The 13,463-nt window shown below is 34.5% G+C and overlaps 2 protein-coding genes across 3 annotated transcripts; both read right to left on the reverse strand.

Annotated features, from left to right (window-relative positions):
• Nucleotides 1–4,410: 4,410 nt before the first annotated feature.
• On the reverse strand, nucleotides 4,411–6,337 carry LOC129876445 (zeatin O-glucosyltransferase-like). The gene has a single exon (XM_055951895.1). It carries the CDS (start codon nucleotides 6,258–6,260, stop codon nucleotides 4,839–4,841), a length of 1,422 nt encoding a protein of 473 aa, XP_055807870.1. The 5' UTR covers nucleotides 6,261–6,337; the 3' UTR covers nucleotides 4,411–4,838.
• Nucleotides 6,338–9,363: 3,026 nt separating this feature from the next.
• Nucleotides 9,364–13,181, reverse strand: LOC129877458 (transcription initiation factor IIB-2). 2 transcript variants are annotated; one of them, XM_055952961.1, is made up of 8 exons: nucleotides 12,567–13,181; nucleotides 12,182–12,206; nucleotides 11,291–11,420; nucleotides 11,073–11,203; nucleotides 10,851–10,939; nucleotides 10,153–10,229; nucleotides 9,690–9,791; nucleotides 9,364–9,604 (listed from the first exon to the last, which is right to left on the reverse strand). In XM_055952961.1, exons 1-8 carry the CDS (start codon nucleotides 12,914–12,916, stop codon nucleotides 9,519–9,521), a joined length of 990 nt encoding a protein of 329 aa, XP_055808936.1. In that variant the 5' UTR covers nucleotides 12,917–13,181; the 3' UTR covers nucleotides 9,364–9,518. The 2 variants fall into 2 exon arrangements, with proteins under 2 accessions (XP_055808936.1, XP_055808937.1); XM_055952962.1 differs by having other exon boundaries at nucleotides 9,479–9,791; nucleotides 12,567–13,178.
• Nucleotides 13,182–13,463: the final 282 nt, after the last annotated feature.

The raw sequence follows: 13,463 nt of genomic DNA on the forward strand, positions 1-13,463 counted from the left end.
AATGATTATTATTTATATTTTATATTTGTATTAAAAATTAACTATTAAATATAAATATTTAATTACAAAATTCAGTAACAAATATAAATTATGAATTTAATGACAAATTTAAAATTTATAAACTTTAAATTTTTACCCCATCTTATAAGAATCCAATGTAAGAGTCCGTTTAGATTGACTTATAAGTTGTTTTTAGCTTTTTTGACCGTTTGATTGATTAACTTAAAGTCATTTTGTGCTTAAAATAAGTCCAATAAATAATTGAATTTGTTTGGATAAACTTATTTTAAGCAGTTTATAAGTTGAAAATAACTTATAAGTCAAAAAAAATTAAATTGAATTGTACCTATTTTTTAAAAACTTATAAACAGTTTTCAATTTATAAGCTGTTTAAAATAAGTCTGAACATAAAGTTTATTTCAAAACACATAAGAAGTCATTGGGAATTTGATAGCTGATAAGATAGTTAAAAAAAAGAAGAGAAACTACTTAAATACATAGATATTTCTATTATATTTATTAATTTTTTTTATAATTTAAAATAATTATATTTTATATCATTAACTAATAATTTTATATTAATTTTTAAATCAGATATATCTAGATATATATATTTTTTCTATCAAATATATCAAAATAAGGAGAGAAGCTAGTGATAGTAGAAGAAAGACGAGGGAGATTTGTCTATGCGAATCAAATTAGATACACAGTAGATATATATATCTGGTGTGATTCACATGTATTTGGAAAAACAGATACGCGAGCGAGACAAGAGAGTGACGAGCGAGATGGAAGGGAAGGCGAGGTAGATTTGTCTATGTATTCTAAATACATGCGAATCCACTTGAATAGAGTTTATCTATAACAAATTACATCTAATAAAATTTAAACTTGTATAAAGTTGAATAGATAGACGAACAATAATACAAAGTTAATTTGAGTGTATCTAACTCGAACTGCTACCAGTTTGAAAAATTATTGGAATGCAAAGAATTGTTGAGATTTTTACTTCATTTTGAATGATAAGCACTCAAGGTGCTTGAAAAAAAGACAGAGAGAAAATACACACACCAAAAAGAGCATTTATGCTCCTACTTGGATATGAAGAAAGCAGTAAATGGACACATAATTGTGAAAATGGATGAAGCCAAGGAGAAGATGGTGTTTAGTAAGTTAAAAGATTGATTCCCAGATTGCCAAATTGATTGCATGAGAACCATAACTCCGGATACTCGAGCTCAAGATCCCTCCCTTGCTGCATTTCAGGTACAAAAATCCCCCCTTATGGCAGCCTTCTAGACTTAACTTTTTAATCACATTTATAGTTACTTGTTAATGTATTAAAGCATAAACGCATGAGTGTAATCGAGTTCTATCCTGTGTACGATATGGTTGTTATACGACGAAAAAATGTTTAGATATGGAGCACATTGAGGCCAATAGGGTAGAAATTTCACAGCTGGATAATGATCCCTTCTCTTTTGTTCCTAGTCGTGTCAACAGGTATGAATATGACTACTTGGCTAGTCGCTTAGAAGGCCGAGAAATCAATAAAAGAAAAAAGAATGTGCCAAGATTTTATCACGACCCAATCCACCGGACCGTGCGGGCACCCACTATACACCCTAAGTAGGAGAACCCTTAACCATTCAAGAAAAATATTGCGGAAGTTAAAATCAAAGACTTGAACAATTTAATCAAAATTTCTAAGAAAAATTATATTTAATCTGGCTTAGACAAGGTTATACAAAACCCCCAAGTATGCTGGTCTAAACAGGTACAAGAGTTGCTAAGAGTAGAAATAAATTAAAGACCAATGACCCAACTTCCACCAAGAGAATGGAAAAATAGAAGCTGCTGTTCGTCTTTACCTAAGAGACATAACTGACCCTGCAACCAGACTATGCCAAGTGACATATCAAGAGTAGTATCAGTGCAAACAACACGTAGTGATAGGCATCATCGTTCAATCTGCTACCCACTGCATAATATACGAGCAGAAAAATAAGAGATATCAAAATAATTAAACTTTATCATATTGTTCATCCCAACCAAATAAGTACACTCCTTACTCACACCTTAAGTGTTCCCCGCTCTAAATTTTAGAGTTCCACAACCATTCTAATTACAATTTAATAACCGTGGGTTTAAGCCCACCATACCACTGTTCATTTGCTATAACAGTCCCCACCTAACGACCTTAACCACTCAGTGATTTCACCAACCCCTCACTAGTCCTAGTCCGACTGTCTTACAGCATAAAACATATCCCTCTCACAACCACACTCTTCCAACTCACCTAAGTTATAGGTAGCCACTATCCCTACCCCAGATATTCATGGATATCACAATGGTAAACTCTTTGGCAACTAGAAACCACAACTTCTACGTGTACAATTATAGAATACGATTATATCATATAGATCACATACAAGCCTAATAGGGCCCATTCTCTTATCCAAAAATCAGTTTGTTTCAAGATCATCCTCAACTCAAGTTTCGTTTACAGGTCCTTAGTCCAGGGCTCGTTTACCACTAACCTTATTAGTTCATGCAAGTACAGATATCACTAAGTCCAACCACATTCAATAATATCACAACTCAATAGTTTCCATATGTTATAGCTTCACACAAAGGTCCTCTCACGGGACCTACAAATAATCAACTTCGTGTCGGAACGTGACACCCGATCCAAATATATGTTGAAACGTGACATCCGATCCAATTATATGTCAGAATGTGATACCCGATCTAAATATGTGTCGGAACGTGACACCCGATTCAAACATACCACAATCATAATCACATTCAATATTTACAACATTTATATCACCAAGAACAGGTTCATCACCAAAAACAGGCCAACAAGTGATCATTTCATACATAATCTAGAATGTTTCCCTATTCATATACACACATGCATATCATGAATCAATTTAACAAGTATATGAACACATATGGGAAACTAGACCATAACCTACACTACCAAACCTTTAAGGTTTATCAACAATCTCTACTTAGTTTATAGTTCTGTAGACAACACTATGCCCGTTATCAAATAACCGTCTATATGCAATAATGTCACCACTAAAACACTTTCCCAAATTATTACAACATCTTTTTACCAGGTCACATTCGAATAGACACCCATACGACCAAATTTCTACCCGTGACCCACAACTTAGTTATATGATTTCTCATTAAATTCCTTTCTACACTACATAGTAGGTATAGACTTACTACTCAAAAAAGAGAAGCCTAGCCTACCTGGGTGCCAAGCAATCCGTGGAGAGATAGTGTTGTTGAAACCATTGGTCCTCAACGTCCTACGGTAAGACCGGATTGAATTCCACTGGTTGAAGCCTTCCAAATGCAGAGATTTTCTTCCCTCTTCTCCCCAGGTCAAGAGCAGCCTTTTTGGAAGGTTTTGCAGAAACCCTCGCCTCTAACCTCCACTTGGGAGAAGTGGGGAAAATAAGAAAATCCGCGACTTAAATTCTGTCCCACGACTTCCCACTCTGGCGGCCTTATTCCCTCTCTGGCGGCGCCACCCCGGCGGGACCATCTAGCTCTAGCGCGGTGGTGGGATCCAGTCAAGCCAAATTCTTGCGAATTTCTTTTTTAATCATGATTAACGACGGCCCAGGTCGTTACAGATTTGAACTTGGACTCCTTGGTGAGTAAGAAAGACGAATACATCAAGTTGGACCTCGTAGAAAAATGAAACAAGGAGTAACCGTTACTAGACATTACAGTATACGTTTATTTTGGATCTACGAAGTTAATGTTAAGGAGAACAGAGGAATGCCTCATTTCTCACAAATTTGATTCACAGATATTGGCCTAGCTAGTGCCTGGCCATGTTGCTGTAGTTTGTTGTTCTGTTAATAAACTCTATAAAATTTAGAAAAGGAAAACTACAAGTAAATTATGTGTTTCACAGATAACTAATATTACACATATATTAGTCCTCACTCAGCCTAATGCCACCCTCCAACAAAAATAGAAAGAGAGAGGGAGATGGTTATTGAAGTATAAGCTAGGATTTTGGTGGAACATAGACAAAATGAAGAAAGGAAAATACAAAGAAAAATAGGTTAGTGCCTTTAAATATGATTGGATATATCAATTATATTCATTGATGACTTCATCAGAGCCAATGCTTAGTTCGATGCCCATCCGTGAAATTAATACACACTTTCATGCAATAAATGCTTAGTTTGATGACCATCCGTGAAATTAATCTAAATGGGGAACTTATCGAGTAATGTGAGCGATAAAAGAATCCATCTCCACACGGTTAACACCCCCATCCATCGCTGATTGTTTGACAACATTACTTAGTTCTGATGCTCTCTTCCTCATCTCATCTCCCTCAGGTGAAGCCATCAAAGTTCTTAAAAGTTAGTATAGTTACAAAGTTATTCATAATTTAATTGAAAACTACATAGAAGTCTGGCAGAATATCAAATACAAGGTCACAGAATTAAAGACAAGAAGCTCCAAAAGTCCTGGAAGAACATATTATGTCATTCAGGTCACAAGCAAAAAGTTCTTATAAGAATACACAAACAGCTTCCAATATTTTATTTATCTGGACAAATGAACTAGGTGCTAGTAAAGGACCTCCACTTTTATATTAGCAAATACAAAGAACTCATAAGGGAAAGGTTTTTATTCTTCAACATACGTGCCATGATGTGCATAAAGGGGAGCCAGTAGGGTGGACACTGAACCCACTCGGTTGGTGATAGAGCATCGATATAGTCTCATAGGTTGTACCACTTATGCTAATTAGATGGAAGTGTGCAACCAATTGTTCAATTCAAATATGAAAGTTATTGAGTAATGTGTGCGATAAAAGAATCCATCTCCCCACTGTTACCTCCCCCATTCATGACTGATTGTTTGACAGCAATGCTTAATTCTGATGTTCTCTTCCTCATCTCATCTCCTTCAGGTGAAGCCATCAAAGTTCTCACAGCATTTTCAACTATTTCTGATGTAACCAATTCATCCCGACGTGCCCAATGTCTCACATTTAGGCCAATTTTCAGAAACCTTGTTACTAACTGAGAATTCCTTGGTTGATCTGAATGCATTGGCCAGGCTGCTATAGGAACTCCCATGGAAATGCTTTCCATGCACGAATTCCATCCGCAATGACTCATAAAACCACCTGTGGAAGGATGTGCCAAAATTTCCAACTGAGGTGCCCAATCTCTTACAATAATTCCTCTTCCTTTTATTCTTTCTTCATAACCTTCAGGCAGTCCAGCTCTCCTTTCTTCACCTGCAAAAACATCTCCTCTGTCAGCATCTCTGAGAACCCAAATGAACTTTTGCATGCTTTTCTCTAACCCGATGGCGAGCTCTTCGATTTCTTCATTAGACAAGGTAGTAGTTGATCCAAAAGACACATATATTACAGAATTTGTTTCTTGTCTGTCAAGCCAATACAAGGTTTGATGGTGTTTGTTTGAGTCTTTGTTCTGCTCAGACAACAACGGATTGAATGGACCAATAGCCCATAGGTTTAAGCCATTAATTTCTTTGGCTACTAAATCAAGGTATGAACCTTCTATTACTCTGGATGAATTGTAAAGTTCTCCACAGCTAATTTTTCCTTCAAGGGATTCTTGTTTCCTCCACAATTCCCATAACTCTGGGGTAGCACAGTTTTCAATTGATGGAATGTCCTCGAATATTTCAGTTCCAGCTTGGAAAGGTTTTCCTCTTTTTTCCCAGTAGGATGAAAACATAAAGAAAGCTGAGAAACCATTAAAACGGTAGCACTCGGTATTTGGAATTGCTGGTACATCCTCCACTACCCAAGTCATCACAGAATCATAAATAACAATCACTCTCCGATGATTAGAGCCTAAGAGTTGGCGTACAAGAGAACATACTGGCTCACGTAGATGGATTGTTGCATTAAGTGAAGGCATTAAATGGATAGGAAATTTATTCTGAGCATTAGGATTTGGAGGGGCATTTTCAAAAGGTGGTGTAGGGAAGTAATGAAAATGTAGGTTTTTAGTAGTGACAGGGTCGAAACCATGGACACGAAACTTGATCTGGTTAATATGAGTGGTTGCTCCAACATAGTGCACTGGGATATTATACGAGGTGATGAGCCTCGAGAGGTGGAGAAGCTGGTTGAGATGGCCTTGAGCTGGAAGTGGCACCATAACCACAGCCACTTGTGCATCTTGAACACTTAGATGGCCATTGCTTTTTGTTGTGTAGTTCTCAGCCATTGGGAAATGTTTAGAAATTTTGCAGCTTTATGAGTATCTGCAGCTTCTTAAGTGTTTTGAGTTACATGTTGCCTAGCTGAAAACATAGATGCTCTTATAATGCATGAAACCAATGACAACTTGTACTTTCTCGTGGTCTGCTAAAAAATTTAATAAACGTATGCAAAACATGTATAGCTAGCTGTATGCAGTCACAATCAGCTTTCTTTCTTTGTTTTATTTTTCTTAATAAAACCACGGACGAGTAGGATTACACTGCATATGTTGTTGTAAAGCCACCAACAAGTTGTTACCAAAAAAGTTATACCCTCAACTCCCTATGCCATGAATTTAATGTAGAAAAAAGGTGTTGTATGTTCACCATTCAAATATTAACATATTATATATTTAGCCTGCAGCTTCTTAGTTTTCAGAAGAGGCCATTGACATTTGAATCCGATTTTGACCGTTATTTTTATACTAAAGATATGAGTTCGGCAAAACTCAGTAATTTTGGTCCAAACTCCGTAAATTCACTAAAAATGTGCATACAAATATGTTTCTTAAAAAGCAAAGGTATGTTATGTTTCTTAGTTACCAAAGAAAAATATCATTATCCTCATTAGGGGTGTACATGGACCGGGTTGGTTCGGATTTTTTACAAACCAAACCAAACCATTTGTGTCGGGTTATTAAATCTATAAACCAAACCAAACCAATAAAAGTCGGGTTTTTCGATATCAATTTTTCTCGAGTTTTTTGGGTTTTTTCGGGTTTTTCGGGTTTCTCGGGTTTTTTTGGATTTTTTCGGGTTTCTCATAGTATCTAATAAAACGCACAGAGCAGTGTTTTTTAAAAGGAGTTCTAGTACAAAATATCAACATATAAGATGGAGGCACAACACTTTTTGAAGTTTTAATTTTATAATATAACTTTATAAGATAAGTTTTTTTTGTATATTATTTAGATGGGCTACTCAAGTCCAAATCTAAATGTAAGAAAGAAAACAAAAATTATGAAAAAATTTTAAAAAATATTTATAAATTACATTTTAATAAATATTTTTATGTATAACATAATTTAAAAATAGTATATCTATAATCGGGTCGGTTTGGGTTCGGTTTGACTTTTTTTAGTTAAAACCAAACCAACTCTATAATGGTCGGGGTTTTTTTCAAACACCAAACCAAACCACTAGTCGGGTTTTTTTTCCGATTTGGTTCGGTTTGTCGATTTGGTGCGATTTATCGATTTGTCCTGTACAGCCCTAATCCTCATTGTAAACGACAAATACACTTACAAGGTCTGAGTTTCCAGCATGTGTATCAAAACAGTGCCATTATTATTTCTGTGGTCTATAGTACTGCTCTTCTGTCATAGGACAAAATACTACGGGGTCGTTTGGTAGGTGGGATGGGATAAGTAAAAATATTTCATGAAATTATTTTATCCTACCTTCAACCTCAAATAATAATTCCACCATTTTAGTATAAATGGTGTGAAAAGATAATCCCTTGAAGGGAACCTTCTATCATAGGACAAAAAATAAAAGAAATGCTTATTTTAGAGAGTTGAGGTGTTTGACCAAGGCTTCGAAGAAAAATATGACTGCTTTGGAGTAAAGCAGAAGTTGTTTTTTGGCCTGATACATCGATTAGTCCGTTAAACTGGCCAGTAAACTTCTTTTGAACATCCGAACAATAGCATGTTTCGATTGAGCACCTAAACATATAATCAGTGTTTCTATCAAACATTTCCGACTAAAATTTTTGGGAATGTTTTTGCATGTGTTTTCAAGCGTTCGTTATGTAGATAAGATAATTGTTTAAAGTATATCACCTTCTTTAATTATATGCATTCAAAAGTCTTAAAAACCTCATGCATGTTCCTTATTTCAATTGATGTTGGTGCATATAATTAAAGGAGGTAACATATTTTTTATGACTACATGATAGACGCTTAAGAAACACACTTTTTTTTAAAATTTGAGACAGAAAGTCTAATGGGAACATTTTATCATATGTTTAGGTGATCAATTGGAACAGATCATTGTTCGAGTATCTAAATAAAAAATTTCGACACCTGAATAGTCGATGTTTTCAGCCTTGTTTTCCTTCAAAGCTTTCTTAGAACCTTGGTTGAGCATCAATTGCTGCTCCAAAATTAGCAAAAATATATTTCAAATTAATTAATATTGTTTAATTTGTCCTTTTTAAACCCCACATATGATGTATTTTCAACGACATGATTCAGCATTTGAAGATAAACGTTTAATGCATTTCATGATTAAAAAAAGGAAAAAAAAATGCACAAATATTTATATCAAGCTAATAAATATGATAAATGGTTTGTATATATATGTTTAACATTTAATTATAGTTAAGTGATATACATTTTCACTTGGACTTGTTGATTTTTAAGGTTAATTGTTTAATTCTAGTATAAGCATTTGATGTGAGTATGTATTTATCCATCCTAGCACAGGTATATTTTCCATTTCATTCTTTATTTCCTTTTTACGTTTGTTTTTTTCACTCAACAATTGCTTCTTTTTTTATTAAAAAAATAATTTACTGTGCAAGTATATTATGGAATGGCACAGAGACCTAGATAAATATTGTCTGGTCTTTAAAAATAAGAATTCAACATGTATGGTAAATAAATGAATCTTGAGCCTAATTTAACTTTAAAATTGGAGATTCAAGCTATATTATAGAGATTGCATCTCTTAAGCCACACCACCTCTTTCACGTCCAAAATTAAATATTTGATATGTGGACAATTTGATATGAAATTAAAATTGAAATTGTTTTTGCTATTTGATCTAACTTAACCTCAAAAAGTCAGTATTATGTACTAATTTACTATATTTGAATTATTTTTTTCTTCATGAAGTAGAGGTTATAACATAATAAATGGATTTCATGCCTTCTTATGATTGAGCAAGAAATACGAGTCCTTATTTTTAAAAAATCACAGAGCAAGACTAGTCGATTAGATAGTTTATGTCTCATTCTTTTAAGTGAATCGAATAACTCTTAATAAATGTCGTAGATACAGATACAGATCCATTCCCCTAAAGTCAATGTGACGAATTTATCTAGTGCTTAAGTCGATAGATAAATTCATAAGATCCTTAGTTTCTTTAAAAACACAACAGTTTCATGTTAATCTCAGTCCAGTAGTTTATGAAGAAAGAGTATCACTTTTAAGGAAAAAAACATTTACAACTTGCAATGTAACTTGAAGATCTATCCTAAGTCTTCTCTGTTCAATAATTCAATGTGTATTAGCCCACATCTTGGGGTAAAAGAAGCTTCCCCTTCTGTTAATTTCATCGAAGATTCCTCGGATACACAACATTCCTGAAGCCATTTTCGAAAAAGTTGTCACTTGTTGACATGGTTAGCTTAGTTCATCAAGGACTGGTGAGGTTTTTTAGGTCCTGACCTTGTGCATACCAATTTGGTATTATCTTTGACAGATGTGGGTATAGATCCTTGAATGAATTCCGAATCGTACCTTCAGCAACTCCAGTTGCAAGTGACACATCTGCATTCATACAGTTTTATACATGACATGTCGGATATTCAATGTGCAGATGCTTCAGAATACAACAATTCATAGTAAAATGAGTGGCATTCAACCTCCAATGTAACTCATAACCCCCGGGACAAAGACAATCAATTCAAATCGTCATAGGAAACATCATACAGTTAAAAGGCCTGAGCTAATGTAGCAGTATAAAGATGTATATGGTTTGAGGATGACATTCAACACTAGAAATACAAAGGAGAACTCGTTCCACTGAGCATATCTTTAACTATTTTTACTGCAATTCCTGTCAAGGAGGGAATTTGGTTTCTAAAGTATTCATGTCAAAATACAGAGAATAATTGTACATTTTCATTACCTTTAACTGGCTTCTTCTCATCTGAAAGCTGAGTGACTATATAGATAACTGCTGCAGCAATAGAAATGGGACTTCTCCTGCAGTTTTATAAAGAGGAGTAAATACATTTGATCCATCCTGTTGGTATCATATGAACGTTCAAGCATTTTGGAAATTGGAACAAGTAGCATGACCAGTTCTTTAAAAAATGCCAAGCAGTAATATGTTATAATTGTATCTCAAGGAGGGGAAAAGATATAAAAAATTACTCATTCTAGTGGAAGAATATAACAAATAACTAAATTGTAAAAAGCTACATAACAAAAACAACGCCTCAATCTCAAGCTAGTTGAGGTCAGCTATATGAATCCTTATTAAGCATGAGATCTAGGAATTGTTATATTGTCTCCTGATACCAAAAACTAACACAACCATCATCATGTATTACCTATTTACACTATCACGTCTATGGTTTTGTCTTCTGCTGTAATATAGCGAGTTTTAGCATGTAAGGAACAAAAAAAATAGAACTTCTTAAGCGTAACAATCTACGTAGTCATAGAATTAAAGACTCATCATCACCCACTAATTTGAAAATACATGTTCTCCACTATTTTTAAAAAATGAGATCAATTTTAGTCAAATGTAGCATTTAGTTTGAACACTTAATAAATCTGACACAAGCATCTGTGAATCAACATAAATACAAGCAAAGCTACCTTATGTCAAACTCTTCAGATTTTTTGACTGCTTCTTGAGAGGCTTTAACTGCTTGATTTGTCATCCCAAGATTTGAACAAAAGCGTCGCTAAAGGTTAAAAGCTTGTATCAGTAACCAAGTTATGAGAAACAGCAAAAGTTTTGAAAGAAATTCAATTTAGAAAAATAGTAGTTAGAAGGAGAATGGAGTCTTTCTCTCCTTTTAAAACAATAGACCTCACCATGAAATCCCCAGCATGTATAGTTCCCATTTCCACTGATTGACCCATCTCAAGCTCTAGTTGTTTCACTATGTATTCCTTTGCTCGGCCAATTTCCTTCTTTGTAGCTCCATTTGCAACCGAGCAAATTTCTATTTCCAATCCACAGTTTGAAGAAAGCTCATTCATATTGGAATCTAAATCAGCACACCGAAATGACAAAAAGTCTTAGGCTGTACCCTTCACAGTTCGAGGTTTGTCTTCTTGTCGACAAGCAATATATAGGCAAGCAGCCAATATAGCATCCTGGTTCCTTCCTCTACTAGATTTTTGATCTTCTACCTTCTTGTATATCTCATTAGCTCGGTCCTTCGAACAAAATGTAAACCATTATAATGAAATACAGAGCAAAAATTATCTGTGGCTTTTAGTGTCAACTGTCAAATTAATTTAGATTTAAGTATAGAAACATCTTCAAGTTCATCTTTTAAAAGAAACATGGCATAGAGTACTTGGACTGCTCCTTATTCTTGTACATATGTTAAAAGAGAATATCCTAATAATGTTGAGAAAACAATACTGTGAAGTACCCTAAAAAAATTGTCAATTCCCACCATGAGAAGTCTGGTAGAATGTCATATATAAGGTCACAGGACCAAAGACAAGCTCCAAGTTCTAGAAGAACATACTACACCTTTCAGGTCACAAGCAAAATTTTCGAAAAAATACACAAACAGCTTCCAATATTTTATATCTCTGGCCAAATGAATCAGGAGCTAGTAAAAGAAGAAACCCCCACCACATATATATTTGCAAATACGAAAAAGCTCATTAAGGAGGTTCTTCTCTTTCATGCAATGATACACATGGGGGGGGGGGGGGGGGGGGGGTTGCACACTGAACCCTTTAACATTATAAAACATTCGACTGCTTATCCAGCTGAGTGGCAAAACGAGCGAAAATTCATCAGCTAAGAGAGAGCATGACTATTCATATACATTGAATGAGATTGGCAAGAAAAAGTAATTGGCTGCTTCTTAACACATTTTCATATACCTGCACATACTTCCTGATATCTCAATGTCATTTGATTGAAAATGAGCATCAGGATTTCAGGAGTAGAAACATACCTTTATGGTTGCAACCAGGCCCAACCTGAAATAAGTATAATTGCATCAGCCATATCTTTTGGAATTCTGCATTATAAGTTCAGCTACAGTCAATATAATAAGGAGCCAGACCAGACACATACTGATAATGAATATGTTTCACATGACAAGTTCATTTGGTTCTAATAGGATAATGTAACAGAAAGAGACCATAGCAAACACATATATAGAAAGCATACCAAAAGCAAGAACGCTGTTAGAAGAATAAGTTGAAAGATTTTACGCATAATATATGGAGTGGTGGACAAACAAAACAAAAAGAGAGGAAATTTTATTAATCAAATAAAACTTATTCAATCAACCTCCCGAAAAAAAAAATGAATTTTGAAGGAAGATCATAAAGTACCTATCAGACATAACCCCAATAGCTTTAAAAGCCAAAATAAAGGATCGATCAGCATTCGACCCACGATTCTGCCATCGACCCAAAGACGATGTCAAGAAATCACTGGTAGTTCCATCAGGCTTGGAGATCACTGTAGATAATCCACCATCAGAAAGCAAAGGATTCATGGGTCCACCAACTCGAACCGGGTCATTATCACCGGACTCATTAGCAAAAGTTCTCCACTCAGATGTTTCATCAATCGAATGAGATTCCAAAACTAACCCACATTCCGAACAAACCATATCACCTGCTGAATGATCAAATACAACTTCTGTGCTCTTTCTACAGTCCGAACAGTACGCATCCATTAGTAAAAAAAATTATGTCAAAATGTGTAATTTTTTGTACAAATGTGAGAGAAATTGAAAAAGATGAATTGGGTTAGTTGTGATTCTGGTTGTAAAGAAGAAAAAACATTAATTTGTTGTTAAGAAGAAGAAGAAGAAGAAGAAGAGGGATTTATAGTTGAGCGGAGGAAGTGGCGGGGGAAAGGATGAAAGAGTAGGAAAGTCATGTGGTTCTTGTGGTTATCGTCACTTTTTGAAATTTGACAAAATAAACACAAAACAAAAAAATTGTTTCAATTTTTTTAGTTTATTTTTAAAAGAAGGTATCTTTTCTTTAGTACATTTGATATTTAATATAAAAACCACAAAATTTAAAAGTATTAGAGTATTTTTTTTTATATTCAGTATTGAATTAAAACTGGACAAACAGATGAAAGTACATATTTGGCCTTTCTTTGTTTGGTTCTCTTTGGTAAAGAAGACAAAAGTAAGAGATGACAATGATCTTTTCTTCTTTTTATAATGATGAAATACATCGTTGATATTTAAATTTGTTAGTAAATTTTAT

Source organism: Solanum dulcamara, chromosome 12 (assembly GCF_947179165.1).
Source record: "Solanum dulcamara chromosome 12, daSolDulc1.2, whole genome shotgun sequence".
Classification (NCBI taxonomy): Eukaryota; Viridiplantae; Streptophyta; class Magnoliopsida; order Solanales; family Solanaceae; genus Solanum; species Solanum dulcamara.